Raw genomic sequence first — 23,004 nt, 5'->3', positions numbered from 1 at the left:
GATGGACGGACACAATCCAACGCAGTATTATAGGAAGAAACCTGGACTGGGACACAGTGTTGGAGGAGGAGTGGTGGAAAGACTGAAGGAAAGGAACCATATTTGCTCCTACCTGGCTACAGCTGGATAAAGGGAAATGATGATGATGATGATGATGATGATGGTGATGATGATGATGATGATGATGATGATGATGATGATGATGATGATGATGATGATGATGATGATATTAGACACAGCATACTGGGAGTGGTCACATAGACTACATGTCTGTTTTGACACAATTGTTTTTACTCATTCTCACTACTTAGATTTAGACAAGACCCTACACAGAAAGTTAGGGTTTAGTTCAATTTTTTTAAAATGTCATCATTAATGTGTATTATTCCACTATTTAATTCACTTTTCATTGATTCCTAATAGAATTTCACTGAAACATCTATATATGTAGCCTACTTGTGCACTTACTAGCAGTAGTTAACACAAGAATGAGAATTTCTATTATTAACAGGTGATTGCAACTGAATTGAAGGCAGCACTTTTGCCACTTGAGACTTTTTAGTAGGTTATTATTTATCATTAAAAATAATGTCTTACAAGATGCTCATTTACAATATGTTCTTGTAGAATGGAACATGTCATTCTTTGTTTATTAGTGTATGTTATTTTACAGGTATGTTATAGTGATATACGAGGTATGTGTCATAATTAGTGTTTCTGATGAACTGAAAGGAGGCCACAGCTGATTCCTTCCACTTCCTTACCCAGTTTCATTCACCACAATTCATTTCATCTTCATTAGCTCCTCAGTTGAGGTTGTCATCAGGAAGGGCATCAGACCGTAAAAACATGCCATATAACTTCATCTCTTCTCATCCCCGACTCTGTATCAAGAAATTGGGCTGATGGGTAGACATACACACTAAAAGGCATGGCTTCCTTCTAAACAGATTGTGTGTTAATCATGTAAGTCTATGCTTTGTCCCCATGGTTTATCATAATGTAACATAAAATGGATAGAAAATAACTTACTTCTAACACATCCTCTTTTGAGAACTTTATAACATGCTGAAGAACGAAACGTCATAGCAGGAAGGTGTGTTAAAAAATGTGTAAAGAGAACACTATATGATGATGTGGCTGTTTTGCCTGTGAATGAACAATACAGCAAACATGTGTAAGGTAATAAAACCTCTAACCACGGAGTATAGTGAAAATCCATCAGTTATCATTTTAAATAAGAACAGTGTACAATTAGAAGATAGTGCAGGGAATTCAAGACCACTTATTGTGGAAAACTGTTTACCAGTATTGAACATGAATGTAAATGTTTCTAAAACTAACAACTTTGGTGCTGTGTAATGAAAATGATATTTCAGGTAACTTTCAGCTCTACAGAAATGCAGAAAGACAATCAGAAGTACAAGACCTTCAGTGTGAATTCGATTCAAGCAGTCCAGGAAACTGGCCAGAAGTTGCTGACAAAAAATTTAGAATTAAGGAAGGAAGGAAGGTTGAAAGGAAGAATTATTAATTAATTAATTAAATGTGTATTCATTCTTGTTCTTCGCTTTTGTTATTCCTGATAGACTCTTTTCTTTCTAATTTGGGGTGAAGAAGATTAAGGGTGTTGTGACGTTTCTCTTACAGCTAGTTGTAAAGTAGTTGTACATTTAGCAACAGCTGGGAAGCCGTTTATGGGAGGGCCACTAATCGTTCTTTTCTTTCTTTCTTTCTTTCTTTCTTTCTTAATTGAATGCAATCGAATGGTGAGTGATTTGAATCTCACTGACAGCTATCTTGAAGATAATTTTCCATGGTTCCCCATTTTCACCTTCAGGGTAGAAATAAGGGGCAGACCGAGCGAGTTGGCTGCCCCACCGTTGGCAGCCATGAAAATGGTTTTTCGTGGTTTCCCATTTTCACACCAGGCAAATGCTAGGGCTGTACCTTAATTAAGGCCATGGGCACTTCCTCCCGAATTCTAGCCCTTTCCCATGCTTGTGTCGCCGAAAACCTTGAATGTGTTTGTGTGACATAAACAAGTACTAAAAAATGTGAGGGGCAGGAATCATCAGCACTGGAATGGGGCAAGTTAAGCTTAATGTTTTATTGTTGAACAGTTATCGAATGTCTCTACTTACCGGTACTAAGAAATGCTAAGAAGCTTGTTGCTATTCCTGAAGCTGCAAGGCAATAAGGTAGCATTGAATCCCTCTAAACTAAGTATTTGAAATATCTTAAAACTTACATTTTCATGTTTCTTCGGCATCTTGGTAAGGACTTTGGATCTTCCTTCATACAGTAATGCCGAGCACCAATGATACAGTTCTTAAGGTAGTCTTCTTCATCCACAGAACTAAAGTCCACATCGAAGTGAACTTTGTCTTTGGGAGTTATATGTTCGAAGAGGGCCATAAATTTACTGCTGTGGAATGCCCAGTCACGTGTTGTGAAGTACTGTAGTACCTCCAGTCCATCCTGAATGCGATGTTGAAGACGAACCATGCTGAATGAAACAAAGAGAAATCACGTGCCAAATATTATATCTGAATAAATTATATCAGCATTGATTCATGTTGTGTACTTTGGACACTTTAGTAATCTGACCTTTTGTTTAATATAGAAGAAATATTCCAGGCTTGTGAAACTGTGATCCATTTTTTCTATACATATCCGTTAAATAGTAGAGCAAGCCAAGCTCGGGAGAATGTTGGGTGTGAAAATATTGTAATGTGTTCATGCAATTGTCAGCCCTGTGGAAGTCCCTATGGTATTTCCTGGAAGGGATGAGTGAGCTAGACCAGTAAGCTCCTAGCTGGCCTGAGGGCATGTGATAGCACCTCCTTGTATTGTCTTTCTTTTCTTTTCTTTTTTTGTCCAGTGTCTTTAGTGGGCTTTCTGGAATGCGAAACTAAATGTTGGTCTTCCTGCCGCACCCTGAAGGTTGTAGTACATCATCACCGGGGATATATAAAGCAGGCACGCCGTGAACGAAGAGTGGTGTTACTGTATGTATTGGAGCAAAGCATCAGAAGGTAATGTTAAAGTGTGTGTTGGAGTTGTTTGAGCAATGTTAGCAGTTGTCGTTGAAGTTTAGTGGTTGGTTTGAGTTGCCGAGTAATAATGTGTTCGCTGTGAGCTTTGAGGAGCAGTCAAGTGAGTTGATTGTGTGAGTTATCGGTCTTGCCTGGAGTCAAACCAAGTGTATAGCAGTCATGTGTTGTGATAGTCAATATACTTGTGTTGGAACCTGTGTGCATGTAGGTAGGTACTATGTAAATTAATGGTGGTTTGTGCCAAATAAAAGGTAAGAGCTGTCAGTCGAGATTACAGAAGAGTCATCCGTTCGAGGTAAATACCAGGACTTGGAACTCTGTAAATGACAATTAATCAGATAAATGCTGTCATTAATTTTCAGATGTAAAAAGAGAGAGAGTACTAATTGGACCGTCCTAGATTAAATTAGATCAATAAACAGTTAGTGTTTTTTTGCAACAATATGCTAATGAAGTTTTTTTAAGATGATCTGCATTGAGTGCAGTTTGAGAACAATCAAATCAATCACTACTGATCTGCATTTAGGGTGGTCACCCAGGCGGCAGATTCCATATCTGTTGTCTTCCTACCCTTTTCTTAAATGATTGCAAAGAAATTAGAAATTTATTGAACATCTCCCTTGGTAAGTTATTCCAATTCCTAACTCCCCTTTCTATAAATGAATATTTGGCCCAACTTGTCCTCTTGAATTCCAATTTTATCTTAATATTGTGATCTTTCCTACATTTACAGACATCACTCAAACTTATTCGTCTACTAATTTTATTCCACGCCATCTCTCTACTGACAGCTCGGAACATACCACTTAATGATGTAGATGTTGATTCCCATAGGGAACCTAAAATATTTGTCCTGAATGAGCAAATTTATAACACCAATATAATGGTCCGTTATTGGACATTATAAATTTTCCAGCTAACTCAATCTTGGTTGCCTGCGTTTCGCCCTCGTGTGCTAAGTTAGGCTCGTCAGTTGGGACTTAGCACACCACCCAAGACGCAAGGCTAGTACATACCGTGGAGGCCACTGCATAGGCTATTTGAAGCCACAAGCAGTGCCAATGCACTATGAGAGCTATGTCTCATTTCCAAAAATGGCCAGGCAGGCATCTATTTTTGGAAATGAGACATAGCTCTCATAGTGCATTGACACTGCTGGTGGCTTCAAATAGCCTATGCAGTGGCCTCCACGGCAGATCATCCTTCGCCATCCGACTGTTTTCAACACCAAAAGCAGCCACGGAGGTTTATTGCTTCTTAAAAATTGTGGACTAGCCAGGTGGACAAACGCAAACCAATGAGGTCTCACCTCAGGACGTGCCCATCGGTAGCACTGCATAATAGGAGAATCGTCAGCAGCTTAGCCCTGATCCGAGTCTACAAAGGCTTACTTATTTACGCCGCTCCGGGGTCTGAAGCAAATCACAACCATGTACCCCTACAAGCCATATTCTCCTGCTAATACCACAGCTGCCACCTGCAACACCACCTCCAGCTTCCGACCATTCGCCGTAGACACCGCCGCCGTAGCCTTCCACATGACTCTCCTGTCCAGTTATGCAACTCCGAATCACGCCGCACGCTTTCTGCCAGCAAATCCAGCTACGCATCCGGACAACCCGCGGACTCAGTACCAGAGGATGATGCATCAATCGGCCCCCGAGGGAGCGCGTGCTCCGCATTACCTGGCAGTGGATTCGGCACCTGCCCCACGGACTTCTACAGCAGCCGCTACATCTCTTCCAATGGACACCACCATACAGCATATATCCCCATCTACTACCATCACTACACCCACCTCCTCTCGACTCGAATATTCCTCCACGTCTGGCACTAGACGACCCATCAACCATCTCCGATTTCTCCAGCAAACGCCTTCGGGCACACATGCATTTCTCCTCCTTAACCCTTCTCCAGAATTTCGGACACCTCAAGCCATCTTCTGCACGCTTCTTCGCTACAACATGCGCCGAGAGGACATCGCTGATATCAGGAAGACTTCAAAAGGAATCATCATTCAAATCAATGGGGAAATAGCAGCACACCAACTCGTCACCACAATAGGATCAACTCCGTTCGGATCAACTATCCCTCTTCAACTCCTCTCAGCACCACCCACTCCACCACCACCTCCACCATCACGTTATAATCTACTAAGTTGCGTCATCCGTGGTGTGGATCCTTCACTTTCAGAAGAGACGATTCTTGCCGAGCTCAGTGCAGAGAGAGTGCCTGCTCGGAAGGCCTTTCGCATCCGGAATGCGGAGGGTCCAACATTCCTGGTGCGGATTCTTCTGCCAACACCAGCTGATGTGGACAGACTGCTTGCCAGTGGTGTATCGATACATCGACACCATCACAAAGTCGAACCTTCTCGTGCTCCACCTCCACAGTAAATCAGATGTGAAAGATGCCTCCTCTATAACAATCACACAACGGCTCAGTGCAAAGCAAATCATCCAATCTGTGGTCATTGCACTCAGCATCATGTCACTACCAAGTGCCCCAACACCCTACACCCCGCCTGCTGTAACACTTACGGGGGCAGCCATCCAGTCTATTCTCGCCGCTGTCGAGGACGTCCGACACCTCCCTCAAATCACCCAGAATTCATAGCCCCGATTCGCACTATTGACCCACCAACCACGCCCACCCGTTCACTTTTTCCCCACCCTACAATTGAAGATCTTGTCAGATTTGTTACACTCTCCTTGTTAAATATCCATCCATACAATAGACCCCTGGTTCTCTCACACCTTCAGGCTGCAGCTAATCAGACCCTTAATCTCCATTTTCTCACTACCCATTCAGGCTTAAATACTCATTTTAACTTCACACCCTTAGAAACTGTCGTATAAATCCCCTCAACCTCCTCTCAGCATCAAGAAACGGACAATAGCATCATATCTTAATGACGCATTGTAATGTACAAGATCCAGAATCACTTCAGAACGGCATGCTATTAGAACCACCAAATTCTTGTATTGCAAACGTCCTTCTTAGATGTATTTATAGCATAATATTTTGTATAGCATCAGGCGAAGGATGAAAAAAAAGAAAAAAACACCCCTTAAACCCTTTAAAATTATCTAATAATGAAAAATATTGTTTATGTTTATAAATTCTTCTCTGTAACTTTTGGAAAAGCACATTCAATAAAGCTCAATAAAGAGGCCCAACCCACTACCATCCCCTCTATTTCTCACATCCTCCTACCCACCTCCCTCATCCATCAAACCTCCCCAACCCGCCCGCAACTCTTGGCCAGAGCGAGAGCGTCACCCTCTAGGTGGCCCGCTCCACCCCTTCAGGGTGGGGAATGAAAACGAGTAAAGAAAAAGCCTCCACGGTATGCACTAGCCTTGCGTCTTGGGTGGTGTGCTAAGTCCCAACTGACGAGCCTAACTTAGCACACGAGGGCGAAACGCAGGCAACCAAGAATGAGTTAGCTGGAAAATTTATAATGTCCAATAACGGACCATTATATTGGTGTTATAAATTTGCTCATTCAGGACAAATATTTTAGGTTCCCTATGGGAATCAACATCTACATCATTTGATGGCCAGGCAGGCATCTATTTTTGGAAATGAGACATAGCTCTCATAGTGCATTGGCACTGCTGGTGGCTTCAAACAGCCTATGCAGTGGCCTCCACGGAATGCACTAGCCTTGCGTCTTGGGTGGTGTGCTAAGTCCCAACTGACGAGCCTAACTTAGCACACGAGGGTGAAACGCAGGCAACCAAGAATGAGTTAGCTGGAAAATTTATAATGTCCAATAACAGACCATTATATTGGTGTTACATACCACTTTTCGAGCAGCTCGTCTCCTTTCTCCCAAGTCTCCCCAGCCCAAAATTTGCAACATTTTGGTAATGCTAATTTTTTGTTGGAAAGCACCCAGAACAAATCGAGCTGCTTTTCTTTGGATTTTTTCCAGTTCTTGAATCAAATAATCCTGGTAAGGGTCCCATATACTGGAACTATACCGGTACTCTAGTTGGGGTCTTACCAGAGACTTATAGGCCCTCTCCTTTACATCCTTACTACAACCCCTAAATACCCTCATAACAATGTGCAGAGATCCGTATCCTTTACTTACAGTCCCATTTATGTGATTACCCCAATGAAGATCTTTCGTTATATTAACACCTAGGTACTTACAATGGTCCTCATAAGGAACTTTCACACCATGAACGTAGTAATTAAAACGGGGAGGACTTTTCCTATTTGTGAAACTCAGTAACTCACAACCTGACTTTTAACCATGTTTATCATCATATCCCAATATCATACAAAACCTACATGTGCCCATGTTGTAAACAGTCTTAGAAAAGCAAACGTGTGCGTAAAGTGTGAATCATCTGCCGGGTTCCTCTGCTATAGCCTACACTACGGATAAACATGTCAAATCGGAGTCATTGCTTGACCGAGGACGTGGCAGTCTGCGTCTGTGCCACGCGCCGGCCGCACCTCACTTTTACCACAATTTCAACGAGCTGTAGGTTGTCTTTGAATCTAAACCTCATAGGATTTTGAAACAAAATGTGATACATTTTCTTTTCAGAGAGTGCCGGGCTGAGTGGCTCAGACGGTTGAGGCGCTGGCCTTCTGAACCCAACTTAGCAGGTTCGATCCTCGCTTAGTCCGGTGGTATTTGAACGTGCTCAGATACGTCAGCTTCGTGTCGGTAGATTTACTGGCACGTAAAAAAGAACGCCCGCGTGACAAAATTCCGGCACCTCGGCATCTCCGAAAACCGTAAAAGTTCTTAGTGGGACGTAAAGCATAGATGATTATTATTATTATTATTATTATTATTATTATTATTATTATTATTATTATTATCTTTTTAGAGAAGTTTCGTACCTCTTCCGCTTTGTCTACTGGACAGTCTGTACTCATCGAAGCGCTGATCTTGAAAACCTAAGCTGTTGGGCTGATCTCTCTCTCTCTTTGTGTGTGTGTGTGTGTGTGTGTATGTGTATTTACACAAAGGCTCATTGATGTCAGGATCAGGACTCAAACCTCGAATCTAGAAAACACGCTCCAATATAAAAAGGTGATGATAAGCCATAGATCGTTATGGAGCAGTGACGGGATTGAAAGGTTATACAGAAAATAGAGATCTGGAAATATCTTGTTCTGACTCCGCTTTGTTCTGCACACATTTCACACTAATCTACTTTAATTTGAGTTTTGAAATGCAGTGGTAAGAAGTCATAGAGAATAATATTCATACAAACACAATTATGACTTACAATCTCTTCTGTCTGAAGATGAACATCAGGAAGTCGATGAAATATGCCGGAAGAAAATGGAGGAAGATCACGCAAACGTTGTGCATGAACTTGGTACTGCGTATGTTTCCGTCAGGGTACCAGACAGTCATTTCAAATGGATACTCGTAAATGTATTTGCGCCCTTTTTCCAGAATTTGCGCCCAGGTGTCGCGCTTCACTGATGAGGCTGTGACGTTGTAGACAGGAATTTCGGGTGGTCTGTGAACAGAAACGTATAGGCCTAAGTTAGAAACGAAATAAGTTAGAATTACTCATAACGATAATAATAATAATAATAATAATAATAATAATAATAATAATAATAATAATAATCTTCTACCGCTTTACCCACGTCTGTGGGATCGCGGGTGCGAACGGTGTCGCACGTGTCGATTTGGCCCTGTTTTAAAGCCGGATGCCCCTCCTGATGCCAAACCTATAAAGGGGGGTGTAATGAATATTGAGTGTTTCTGTGGTGGTTATTAGAGTGGTGGGTTGTCCGAATATGAAGAGGAATGTGTTGGGACAAACACAAACACCCAGACCCGGATCAGATGAATTAATCAGACGCGATTAAAATTCCCGACCCGGCCGGGAATCGAAACTTCTATACTGAATGTCTCAGCACTGACCATTCAGCCAATGAGTCTGATAATAATAATAATAATTCTGCTCCGCCTCCGTGGTGTAGTGGTTAGCACGATTAGCTGCCACCCGCGGAAGCCTGGGTTCGATTCCCGGTCCTGCCACGAAATTTGAAAAGTGTTACCAGGGCTGGAACAGGGTCCACTCAGCCTCGGGAGGTCAACTGAGTAGAGAGGGGTTCAATTCCCACCTCAGCCATCCTGGAAGTGATTTTCCGTGGTTTCCCACTTCTCCTCCAGGCAAATTCCGGGATGATACCTAACTTAAGGCCACGGTCCCTCTTCCTTGTCTATCCCTTCCAAACTTCCCATCCCCCGACAAGGTCTCTGCTCAGCATAGCAGGTGAGGTCGCCTTGGCGAGGTACTGGTCCTTATGCCTAATTGTATCCCCGACCCCAAATGTCACGCCCTTGAGGCGGTAGAGGTGGGATCCCTCGCTGAGTCCGTGGTAAAAACCAACCCTGGAGGTTGAAAAGATTAAGAAAGAAAGAAAGAAAGAAAGAAAGAAAGAAAGAAAGAAAGAAAGAAAGAAAGAATAATTCTGGCTTCTTGACTGAATGGTCAACGTACTGACCCTCAGTTCAGAGGCCCCGGGCTCGATTTCTCGCCAAGTCGAGTATTTTAATAGCGTATGCTTACTTCCTCTCTTTCGGGAACTGGGTGTTTGCGTTTGTCTTAACGTAACATAACATAAGATGTACAGTTCTATGTCGCATGGTCGTCTTAGCCCCAAAAGATAATACCACAAACGTGGTTTACAAAGAGTTTCTGGGGTAAATGAAACTCAGTTTTCCGGTGAAGTTTTTATACTTTAGGGATTTTCCGATAATGTCTTAGTACAATGTTGAGGAACGATTACTTTTATCAAATTACAAAATCCACGCGAGCGAAGCCGCGGCTAACTGCTAGTCTATATTGAACCATATCATAATATGCTTCAATTTATGTATTATAACATTGTGGCATAATGTTTTTAAGCGCTCAGTATAGTCGCTGGCTGTGCCATAGGTTGTAAGAATTCCGTATCGCTCCGGTAGGAACGAATTCCCCTAGTTGGCCTAGAGCCGTGAGCCGTTATTTGAATCATGTAGACCCTATATATTGGCATCCCCAAGCGCAGCAAACTTGGAGGGGGTGAGATTAGAACGAGGGGATGTACCGAACAATTGTAACAGGTTGACAAACTTCTCTTTTCCAGGGCTGGAATAATCTGAATTTCAATCCATTAATCCGCCACTATGCTAAATTCCACAGAACTGACACCACATCATTAAGATTAGAATTATCCAATAAGAGGAGCCGATAATATTATTCACATGTGCTAAACTGACATATATGCGTAATTAGGGGAGTGGCTATTAACACCTGGCTAGCTCTTCCAAAGGAGAAGGGAATGTTTGCCGGGGGTTACCCTCGAAGCTAGAGTCCTCTAGAGGCTATAACATCTGCGGTGAGAAAGGAAGGGCCCTCATTGTCTCATACTCACTCATGCCAAGTGCGACGTGTCGTAATTCGCGAATCAACAAGACATATTTCTTTGTGAAGGTTTTGTTAAACTGAAGTTCAATCACCGTGAGTTAGCTCACATGAGCTAGTGACGATATAACTTATAAGTATTATTTAAGGCGAACGCGAATTGTGTTATTAACTTGTGCGAGTCGTTTAAAATACAACCGCTGTCAAGGACTGATTGCAACTGGGCCGGTTTCCTTAATTTAGTACCGCACATATTGAACTTATAGCTGCGCGGAGGCTATAGTCAAATAGTAGCCAATACTAAGGTTGTAGTCGTGTGTTCGAGCGCGCTAAGTGGTGAAGTAGATATTTCTAAAGTAACTCAACGGTTCCAAATACGACCGACATCAAGGAGACCGCAACCATGAAGTATCCCGGAGTCGAGAAGAGGACCTTCATTTCTGTGTTGTGTGCTGCAGTCATGGGCTAAGCACGCATGACATAGTGGTTATGTGAATCGTCGCTGATGGAGAAGTTGGTGCCAAGTTAAGTCTGTTCTGTAAGCATGTGAAGTGATATCTAGACGTACTAGTTAGGGCATAGTTAAACGAGTAAATTAATCTTAAAATGTAAGCCAGAGTGGCATTTGTTCTGTTCATTTTAAGTAAAGTTAAATACGTTCAGGGCTGTATGCAAGCCAAGTTCCCGAGCTAGGTATTGTATACAATTTAGATGGGAATAAGGGATAGAATAGGTTAGATATAAGTGTGTGTTATTAGTATTTTATTTCTGTATGGGTTGATTTTAGATAGAGTTGTATGGGCAGATTCTTCAATAAAACCTAATGGGCTGCACGCCATCAGCGTTGCAATATTAAAGAGGATTAGACTAGAGACAGCATATGTTAGGATGTCTCTTTGCATGATGCATAATTTTCAGCTGTGAGGAGACGCAAAGGGAGATCTTTCAACGTCGAGAGCGGAATAGGGTCTTTGAGTGTGGTGGCGGGCAAATTCATGAGTGTAGCGGTCATCGAACCGAGGATCATTTATATGCGAGGCTAGAGAATTGCCGAGAGATATTTTACGAAGCTGAGATGACGAGAGTTAGGCAATGAAAGCCGTGTTGTTATATTTGGAGCTATGATGTGTATGAGTTGGTAAGCCAACCTGTTTATAACGAGATGATGTAAGCTATATTTTGTTGGTGAGAATTGAGGGCCATTCTGAAGCACTGAGAATGTCGGCCAGACTCCGACGGGATATTGTTATTACCCAGGTAGAAAGCCCCCTTGCCTCAGCTGTTGGCTGAGAGCAGAAATAGAAAAGTGAAAGTTATTTACGAATGATCCCGTTACTTGCGTGAAATGCCGGACCACAAAGCCCAGTTATTTTGATGCTCGTTGCTAACCAGCTGATCTTCCATGTCGTGTCAAATAATGTTGATATGCTGTGTCTGTGTGTGAGATATGTGATACCGGCTGCCTGGACATGTGGGGTTCTAGAGTTCTAGACCCGACACTCCTATCAACTTCAGTGTGTATATTCTGAGTGTATTTTATTTCGCATTTGTCGTTAATATATTTATCTTATGCTTTGTATTGTTGTGTCCAGCGTATTTATTTCTGTGTTGTGATGTTGCCTTTCGTTGATTAACGGGGAGTCTTAGCTCGATGGCTAATTTTTGGAAGAAAGGTCCTGACCTTATCCGTGCTCATGGGTACGGCCCCATATGATTAGAATCTGTGTTTATTTTGGATGGGTAATTTAGACCCAGTCCTAAATATGTGTTTTATATATTTGTGTCCGAGTGATCGTAATGTATATATGTAAAGTAGGCCAATTACTAGTGTAGCGGATATTACTATCGCACATCATGAACGATTAGATATCGAGCCCTCGGGTAAAGAACCAGGGACTTAACGAGGCAGGCAACATAACGAAATAAAATGTAATTCCGACATAATCCATGTAAACGACGTAATGCTAATTTCCTGGGTTCGTTACCCGTTTTTATTTGTAAACGTTTTGTTAATAATGTTGTATTTTGTATGTTGGGTATTCAGCCCGAAGGCTGGTTTGATCCTCCACTGTTCCGCCAACAGCTGCTTAATAATGTTAATTTAGGTATATGTGCGTGTCTCTTTTCTTTGATTAACCATGAATGAATTTTTGAATGGATGAATAAATTTGGAATCTTCCTTAAAAATAAAGAAAAACGTGTTTTGTTTTCGAAAAATCCACTTAAGGGGGTGGGGTGGGTGAAAAGAATTGAAGGGGTTATTCCTTTTTTCTATATTTTTTCTTTACTTAGCATGATTTTAATTCATGTTTCTTGTTTAATAAATCTATTTTACCCGATTACCTGCGTTCTCATTCACTTGACTTATATGTACGTATTACTTGTCCATATACTTTGGTATATTTTAGTAATTAGAGACTTTATTGCCCACTTCTGAACGCACCAAGCGTTTCTACCATGAGCTAGGCCGAAATTAAGACAGGATACGTTACAATGTATATAAAATAACATGTCTTGCCTGTCTGACTGAGTGACTGATTCATCATCGCCGAGCCAAAACTACTGGACATAAAGAAATGAAATTTTGAGGATACATTTATATTACAATGTAGGTGCTCACTAAGGGAGGATTTTTGGATATTCCGTCGCAAATGGAGTGAAAAGGGGGGTGAATTTTTAAAATGAGTGTACCTATATCTAAAAAACTTAACAGTTTAAAGACGTGAAATTTTGTACGCATTTAGAAACTCCTTCAAAAATAAGGAAACATGTAATTTTTGTTTTCAGAAAATCCTCTTAAGGGGGGGGGGTAAAAAAAGGTGAAAAAGGTTTAATACCTTTTATGAGGATACTTATATCTCAAAAACTGAAGATTTTACAGTCATTAATATTGGTATTTGGAATCTGCTTTAAATAAACAAACATGTATTTTTTTGTTTTTGGAAAATCTACTCAAGAGGGGGTAAACAGGAGTGACAAATGCGTTGAATTTTTAAAATGAGTATGTCTACAATATGTCTCAAAAACGTAACATGTTACAGACGTGAAAGTTGGTATTTGGAATCTCCTGTAAAATCAAAGGGACACGCATAATTTTTCTGAAAATACACTTAAGGGGAAGCATTAAAGGGGGATGAATTTAAGAAAAATGATCATATCTACAGCCTATCTCAAAAACTTACCACATATTAAAGACGTGAAAATTGGAATTTGTAATCTCTTTTAAAATTAACACGTATTTTTTGTTTTTAAAACAGGAGTGACAAATGGGTTGAATTTAAGGTGAACTTATGGTGGGGTAAAAATGACTGATTAAGGGGTTGAATTATTTTTATTAGGATGCTGGTATCTCCAAAACTGATGACGTTACAGACGTGAACATTGGTATCTGGAAACTCCTTTAAAAATAAAGAAACCCGTATTTTTGTTTTCGGAAAATTCACTTAAGGGAGGGTTGTAAAAAGGACTGAAAAAGGGGTTGAATTCTTTTTATGGGGAATGAAGATGTTATAGACACGGAAATGTGTATTTTGAATCTTCTTTAAAAATAAAGAAACACTTTTTTGTTTTCGGAAAATCCACTTAAGGATGTGGGGTGGGTGAAAAGAATTGAATAAAGTGTTGAATTATGTATGAGGTTATTTACATATCAAATACTGAAGATGTTACAGACGTGACAATTGGTATTTGGAAACTCCTGTAAAAGTAAAGGAACACGCATAATTTGTTTTCTGTCAATCCACTTAAAGGGAAGTGTTAAAGTGAATGTTTAAATTGAGCATATCTGCAGCCTATCCCAAAAACTTACCACATACTACAGACGTGAAAATTTGTATTTGTAATCTCTGTTAAAATAAAGTAACACGTATTTTTTGTTTCGAAAAAAAGACGGGTGGGGGTTGTAAAAAGGACTGAAAAAGGGGTTGAATTATTTTTATGAAGATATTTATATCTCAAAAACTGAAGATGATACAGCCATGAAAATTTGTATTGGGAATTTCCTTTAAAAATAAATAAACACGTATTCTTTTGTTTTCCGAAAATCCAATTGGGGATTGAATTGAAAAATGAGTTAATTCCTTGTTTGAGGATACTTATATCTCGAAAACGAAGGATGTTGCGGACAAGAAAATTGGTATTTGGGATCTCCTTTAAAAATAAAGGGACACGTATTTTGTGGCGGGGGAGGTGGGATGGAATCAATCTAAGGGGTGTGTAAAATGAGTTGAATTATTTTTATGAGGTTAAAAATAAGAAGTGGACTTAAAAGAATCCACCCCTAAGGGGTTTTGACTGGGAGGTGAGAAATGATGACAAAAATATGCATTTATGTGAAACCGTTTGAATTATGAAGTTAACATTTCAAATGATATCCTTGGTATTAAATAACAGATGTTTGAAATAAATTGAACCGCTCAGAGATTTAAATGGGGGTTAAGATCTGTAAACACTGTTCATTTCTTCGTCCAAAACGGTTTAACGTACGAAGACAAAATTCCAAACAGCGGTATATTTTTTAAATCCTAGGTGTGAAATAGGAAATATGTTTTAACGTTCCACCCCTAAAGTGTTAAATGAGGTTAACTCCGTAAACGTTATAATTCATCCCTCCGAAACCGTTTGACGTACAGAGTTGTAAATTTACGAGATGGGTGTTCTTTTATGTCCTAGGTGTAAAATATCGTATACTTCAAATATTTCTCCCTTAAGGTGTTTAGATGGTGGTTGACTCTCAAAAACACAATATCCATTCTTCCAAAACCGTTTCAGGCACGAACTTAAACTTTTGCATCAAGGGTGGTCTTCTATATCCTAGATGTTAATAAATATTTTATAACATTCTCCCCCCAAAACAGATTTAATTCCTCTATTACTTTTCGACGTACAAAATAAAAATGTCACAGGTTGGTCGCTTTTAAGTTCTAGATATTAAATAAGATGAAGTTTAAAATATACCAATTCTTCTGTACGAGTTCCAAAATGAGTGTTAGATCGGACAATAAATAATCATCCCCCTAAAACCGTTTGACCTACGAATTGGGGCGTATTTTAAAGGCTCAGCTGACAGTGGACTCTCCAGAATGTAAAACGGTGAATAATAATTTTCAGTTTAAAACCGTAGCGAAGCACGGCTATCTTGTTAGTATGAAGATAAAGTTGGAATTCAAGATGGGGCAAATATTCGATTATAGGGAGATTAGTTAAAGCAAAGTAAAGTCTCCTCCGTACAGGCCATGAAGACCCTTGGAGGAGTGGAAGGTAAAGGCTTACCCCATTGTTAACCTCGGCACGTGATGGGGTAGAGTGGTTAGCTCTACGCCCGGCCGCTTTTGCCCCCCGGAATTGACCTGGTACTCATTTTTGTTTAGGCTGAGCGAACCTCAGGGCCATATGCACCTCCGGAAGTGGAAATCTCGTTTTTTAAATTTTACGACTTCCTGCTCTTTTTCTTATTGAAAGCAACTATACTCAATACTCTCCTGCTGACTTGCTAGGCCTAACGCATAAGATGATTTTCTTTCAGGGTTTACTCCCTTAGCCTTTGAGGATGCCGTCCTCGTCCTACAAGGCAGTAGGTTCCATCTGTACACCCCAGAAGGATGGGTTGCCTCTTCCGCCATCTCCGCCGTACCGAAGTCCATCTTCTCCGCCGTAGTTGCCGTTGAGGTCTTCACCCTTAACCCAGGGCAAGGGCCCTCCATATTTATGACCCCTGGAGAGAGGGTGTCCCAGTATTTTAAAACCCCCAGGAATTGGGCTACCTGTTGGTCCGCGGGTTGTATTGGTTATTTCAACCAGCCCTACATACTGTAGGGGCCCCCTATCCGCCACCTGGGGACGCGCTCTGTAGGGGTCAGGTTCCCCTGGTTACTTATTGGAAGTTAACCCCACCCACAAGGAGTAAGGTTATTCTTACATACAGTCTCGAAACCACAACACTGACCAATAGAGATAATTCCAAACTTCAGGCAGCTGAAATGAAATTCCTACGCACTATGATCCAGAAAACCAGGAAAGACAAGATTAGGAATGAGAAAATTAGAGAAGAAGTAGGAATAGACAATTCTCTCCTAAATAAGATTCAGATATCAAGACTGAAGTGGTTTGGTCACATGAAGAGGATGCCAGTAAACAGAACTGCAAGGAAGGAATTTGACAGAAAGGTAGAAGGAAGACGACCCGTGGGAAGGCCACGAAGGAAATGGATAGATTTAGTCAAGAGCGATGTAATGCTGAGAGGTCATGATTGGGACAAGTTGGTGGAGGAAGAATGGTACAAGGACAGGATGAGATGGAGGAGGCTCATATACCACACCCGAGAAACTGGAGATGGTTTAGGATGATGATGACGACTTCCTGCCGGGGATTTGAACCCACGTACTTCCGGGCGATTGATTGATTGATTTACTGTAAAGAAAAGTACGCCGGCCAAATCTCCTATGAATGTGCAATGTTAATTGTTGGACGACCGGGCGAGTTGGCCGTGCGCGTAGAGGCAGCTGTGAGCTTGCATCCGGGAGATAGTAGGTTCTAATCCCATTATCGGCAGCCCTGAAGATGGTTTTCCGTGGTTTCCTATTTTCACACCAGGCAAATGCTGGGGCTGTACCTTAATTGTTTTTGCTAGGGGCTTAACGTCGCACCGACACAGATAGGTCTTATGGCGACGATGGGATAGGAAAGGCCTAGAAGTTGGAAGGAAGCGACCGTGGCCTTAATTATCGGCAGCCCTGAAAATGGTTTTCCGTGGTTTCCCATTTTCACACGAGGCAAATGCTGGGGCTGTACCTTAATTAAGGCCACGGTCGCTTCCTTCCAACTTCTAGGCCTTTCCTATCCCATCGTCGCCATAAGACCTATCTGTGTCGGTGCGACGTAAAGCCCCTAGCAAAAAAAAATTGTTGGACGTTTCTGAGAATTTTACCTTTACTGACATCGACAAATTGTTCAATGACTGAAGACAATGGATGTTGTGATTTCGAAGACATTCGTTGTTATAGTTCATTTCATAGTAAATACATAGTCGTATTTCGAGCCCATTTCTACATTGTAAGATGTAGGCTATATCCTACAGAATGTGCGGTCATCCGTAGAATTCTCAACTCTGCTCTTCTGAAGGACAGTAGACGAGCAACTCATGGAAAGTTGCAGGTAACAGGTCTTCTGGTCAATGAAACTAGATCTACTGTAATGGAAAGTATTTCTTATTTAAATAGCGACCTACCAGTGATGCCATAAGGAGTAGTGGTCGAGTTTCCAGTTCGAGACCTGGTTGCTGCTACCATTCAGGTTCTTCGTGTGAAAGAGGGGAAATTATGCCAGTGAGATTTTTTAAATAAAGAACTGTCAGGTTGTCATGAGAAGTATGATCGGCATGACAGTGTCCCATTATGTATTCACTAGGTGTATTTCGGAAGCAATCGCTGGAGCCACCGAGGCTGATTTTACGATCTAAAAATAGGTTACAGTCAATCACATTGATTACTCGTGTATAACAAGATGATTACAACTTTATAAAACATCTTCCAGTTTTCTCAGGGTTACTTACTTTGGTGTAGCCTACTGAAAGCAACGAAAACTTCATACAAGGAACTAAAATATTTTAAAATTAAATTAAAATGATTATGCTACAGAAATATACTGTAGTTAAGCTCCTTGGTTGAATGGTCAGCATACTGGCCTTCGATTAAGAGGGCGCCGGGTTCGAGTTTTGGTCGGACCGAAGATTTTATCTACGTATGGTTATTTCCTCTGGTACGGGGAGTGGGTATTTGTGCTCGTCTCAATACACTTCTCACACACACAATCACTACTGATCTGCATTTAGGGCAGTCGCCTAGGTGGCAGATTCCCTATTTGTTGTTTCCCTAGCCTTTTCTTAAATAACTGCCCGGCTCCATGACTTAATGGTTAGCGTGCTGGCCTTTCGTCACAGGGGTCCCGGGTTCGATTCCCGGCAGGGTCGGTAATTTAACCATCATTGGTTAATTTCGCTGGCACGGGGGCTGGGTGTATGTGTTGTCTTCATTGTCATTTCATCCTCATCACGACGCGCAGGTCGCCTAGGGACGTCAAATCGAAAGACCTGCACCTGGCGAGCTGAAAATGTCCTCGGACACTGCCGGCACTAAAAGCCATACGCCATTTCTTTCTTCTTAAGTAATTGCAAAGAAAATGGAAATTTATTGAACATCTCCCTTGGTAAGCTATTCCAATTCCTAACTCCCCGTCCTATAAACGAATATTTGCCCCAATTTTTCGTCTTGAATTCAAACTTGATCTCATCTCTCCACTGACAGCTCTCTTCATACTGAACCCATGACCTTTGAGAAATAGCCAGAGTCCTAAATTCAATACATGAGGCACCGTATAAATTACAGGTCAAGAGGAGCCCTAGTTGTATTTTTATTTCTAACCAGAGACGGCACATGGAATACAGGTGGGGTGATTCTCATTCTCACGCTACAGAAATTACGTCACCCACACGTGTAGAATGTGTAGGGATACGAAGTCATTTGGTGGTACTATTTTTAAGAAGAATTTTAAGAAGAATTGACGACGAAACCGTCGTAGTGAACGTCAGGAAATCGTAAGTGGAATAATTTGGATGTTAGTGGTAAAGACTTCAGACCGCTAAATAGCTCCAGAAGGAAAATTGTCGAAAGACGCGCCTAGCTTATGAGTTACCTAATTTAACGAATCTATTGGTTAAGAGAAACCTTTAATGCTAATCATAAACACCGTAACTAAACTAAGCAACTATGTATTATGTCATATTCAGCCATAATTACATTTTCTGTGAGGTGAAAACAGTGTCAGTAAACTTTTGGCGGTAAATGCGGATGGCGTGGTAGTGGGAGAAAAATTTATACAAACACGCCACGCCATTTGCAATCCCCACATTGTGTCCAGTGAATTTGAGGCGACCGCACGTCGTTCAGACTAAGATTGTAAAGTTGTCAAAGGAAGGTAGTTTTGGCCAAAGGTGGCTATATAACGTCGTCTTCAAGTGGAGATAGATTAGAAGGCCAATTAACGGTATTCCGAAATGTGGAACCGTCATGTAGATTCACATCCAGGCAACAGACGGTCATTATAATGCCGAAATCCTGCAGTTGAATTAGAAAATATCATTTTACTTTATTGTGTGTGAGGATCGGTGATTTGACGAATGTGATAGGTTCGAGAGGAAGAAAACGTGTGAAGGGCATTTTGTAATTTCGTTATTTTCAGGTGAATGATATCCAATAAAAATGAAAGGAAGATTATGTTTTGTCGAGATGGCTAGATAAGGGAATGATAGAACTGGTGAGCCTGTCATGATGCAAGGCCACGTGCGACTTCCAGGTTTGTAAACCGTCCGTTTGTAAAGTGCATTTTTTTTTACTTCATTATGTCACCATTTTATCTGTGTGTCTGTGACGCACTTTTGACACCCTTTTTTATTTTGTGAAAATGCCAGAGGAATACGACGAAAGGTCAATTTGTGTTTGTTGGATAATCGGGAGAGCCGCGAAAGTAGCGTGTGAAATGTTGTACAGTAGTAGATTTGTGGCTGTAAAATGAATATAATGTCTAGAGCGAAGTATCATTTCCGTACGTTTATTTCCTATATTTGTTGTTCGCCAAAGTTAAGATACTAATTTATCACGAAATTCTATTCAGTGTGAAGATGAAATTCCTGTAAGTGTAATCCGTGGTTTACCATTTAGAGCGGTTGCGTAGTAATGATGGGATGCCAGCTGTTGTGGAATGCACACCATCTTGTGTTCGGAGCTGTAAATTTGTCAAGGGAAGGTACGAGGCGGAAATGGTGTGTGATTTGTGGAAGGGAAGTGTTACACCAAAGGTCTGTTAAAATCTGTGTAGAAATGATGAGAAGAAAATAAGGGTTACATTTTTGTAAGTCAAGTTGCGAGTTTCGGTTTTGGAAATAATGTGTTGTCAAATTCAAATATGAGAGGAGGGGTGGTTAGTTTGTCACAGATTGATTTATGTAACAACATAGTGGATCACGAAAGTGAGATATTCCACATTATTGTCGTGTAGAGAATTTGAGGTAGCAAGTGCTTCAAGTCTTACAGAGATAGGAAGAAATGTGGATCAGGTGATTAAAATCCTGTAGTGTGGAAGAGATTTTTGTGCCGGAATTTTCATTGTAGGGAACCCGATGATTTATTTTGTGCAATTTAATGATATGGGAATAGGACCATTCCATAGTTAGGATCCCATCTGGAACCGTAGGACCGTGAGGGATAGGAACATTTCAAGCGACGTTTTAAATTAAATCTCTTCGCATATTCTGTGTTGGTTAAGAGTTGTATTTCATGCGAGTTGTCAGCGAGGCGAGGTTTAATTTGATACAGTTCAAGATAACATGTGTGTGCTTTTTAAGACATAGCAAGGAGCGGTCTTCTTTCCGGATAGTAAGCCATCTGTGTTTTCAATAAGCGAGCCAGTTCATTTGTCGGAACGGGATTGTAATTGAGATTTTGTCCTTTATGATAAATGTTTCGAATTAGATTTCATTATTTAAGAAGAGAATCGTTTAGCAGAGAACTTGAGATTCATTATCGAGGCGACGGAAATGACACAATGTTGGGTTATGTTGTGAATAACCATTTTCAGGGGTGTCAAAATTTGAGAATGTGTAGTGATGTTTCTTCGTGTTGTTGAGAGTTGTCGAAAGTCTTGAGACTATTTTTTTTATTTGAATGTTACGATAGCTTGTCAAACCATAGAGTTCATGATGGATGATTGTGTGGTTGTTGTTAGTTTCCAAGGCACGAATGTAGGTTCATGTGGTATGAGGTCATGCTTGTGGAGCACATAGGGTGCAGTAGTCCATCCACCCTAGAGTTGGGTGAGATGCATTGCGACACTTGGGTCTCATCGACCCGAAATCATATCGAAGGAGGTGCCTGAATCAATCCAAAGTATAATCGTAGGTGTTAAAGGCGATTTGACCTGGGTTGTTTTATTTTACATTGTGTGTAAATGTATGCAGATTATAGGAGTTAAGGTTAGGATTATCCAAGCTAGTTTCTTAATAACAATTTGTGTTATAATGTAAACTTGTTGAGTGACATCATGAAATAAATAAATGGTAACGTTATTTATGACAAAGTATTTCGCCTTCCAGCTGCGGAACAAGAAAATCAATATTTTCTTCAAAGGAATATTTCTGGTAAACATGTCCAAGTGATAACGAAAAGTTAATTGAAACAGTTAGGTAGTTTAAAAAACCCACTTCGTCCGGATAGATATATTTATTACCGAGCTCGATAGCTGCAGTCGCTTATGTGCGGCCAGTATCCAGTATTCGGGAGATAGTAGGTTCGAACCCCATTGTCGCCAGCCCTGAAAATGTTTTACCGTGGTTTCCCATTTTCACACCAGGCAAATGCTGGGGCTGTACCTTTAAGGCCTCGGCCGCTTCCTTCCCACTCCTAGCCCTTTCCTGTCCCATCATCGCCATAAAACGTACCTGTGTCGCCGCGACGTAAAGCAACTAGCAACAACAACAACGATACGTTTATTGTTAATTATGATTATGAGATTACTTCATTTATTAATTTATGAACTTTAGTGGGATGGTTTTTAGAGAATTAGCTTAAAACTAAGTGACTAACTTAAAAATGTATTCTGGAAATCTTAGTTTTATTTGCTGGGAAATTTGAACTTATTAACGCAACGATTAAGGGGACATGTCCGATGGCAAGGGATTTTATTGCCACCAGTGTTGTGAGCGTTTGTTGTTGTTGTTATTTTGATTTTGATTTGTTGAGCATCAGATGTGCTCGGGATTTATTAATGTGGAAACCATGGTCATCAACTAACTGAACTTAATTGTGTTCAGCCTTCAGCTTAGAAGTTTGGATGGTCATGCGGTCATCAACTTGAGTGACTTAGATTAGGGCAATCTGCCAGTATAGCGTCATTGTTCTTGCGGTCATCATCCACAACGACTTTAACGTAAATCACTAAGTTAGATGTCGGTCCATGACATAGTCGCAGGTCACAACGATTCAATTAAGGGTTCATGCCGTACAACCACTGTGTGGCACATATCGATTGGGCTACCTTAATAATACCAAGAGTCCAGAGCTCGTGTTACGGGGGCTGGATCATCACGAATCATTATAGTAGTACATGCAGTCTCACATGGAAACCGATCTTAGGGATCTCCAGACTTTCTTTATGTCATTCTTAAATTAAGACGGTGGTTTCCAGTAAGGATGCCCCTCAAACAATTGTGTTAAGGTCTCCAAAGCCAGCGTCTCTCATCGTCGTTATATTTTTTTTTAGCGGACAGGACTGAGTTCGTTGATTAGAGGTTGTGAAAGGTCACAAGTTGTCAGATTTCGTCTACAGTTGTAAATAAAACATCCACTTCTTTTAACTCGAGTCAAATCATTGTAGACAATAGTTTAAATTACTGAAACCCGCCTCTTACCTAAGTAAGTGACGAAGAACCTATAAACGACCCAAAAGAAAGATCTCATGTGGATTGCTGATAGGTAAGGAAAGTAGGTATCCTT

At 40.9% G+C, this 23,004-nt stretch overlaps 1 protein-coding gene across 2 annotated transcripts in view; it reads right to left on the bottom strand.

Moving 5' to 3' along the window:
- Positions 1 to 23,004, bottom strand: part of LOC136862736 (putative fatty acyl-CoA reductase CG5065) — a 331,924-nt gene that overhangs the window by 4,541 nt on the left and 304,379 nt on the right. For both annotated transcript variants that reach the window (XM_067138961.2, XM_067138962.2), the window contains 2 exons: positions 8,321 to 8,560; positions 2,252 to 2,509 (listed from right to left, as the gene is read on the bottom strand). In XM_067138961.2, coding sequence (XP_066995062.2) covers positions 2,252 to 2,509; positions 8,321 to 8,560 — 498 coding nt within the window. The remainder of the gene's footprint in view (positions 1 to 2,251; positions 2,510 to 8,320; positions 8,561 to 23,004) is intronic.

The sequence above is a fragment of the Anabrus simplex genome, chromosome 2 (assembly GCF_040414725.1).
Source record: "Anabrus simplex isolate iqAnaSimp1 chromosome 2, ASM4041472v1, whole genome shotgun sequence".
NCBI lineage: Eukaryota > Metazoa > Arthropoda > Insecta > Orthoptera > Tettigoniidae > Anabrus > Anabrus simplex.
Note: the sequence above shows the minus strand (reverse complement) of the source record. Positions and strands in the feature narration are given on the sequence as shown.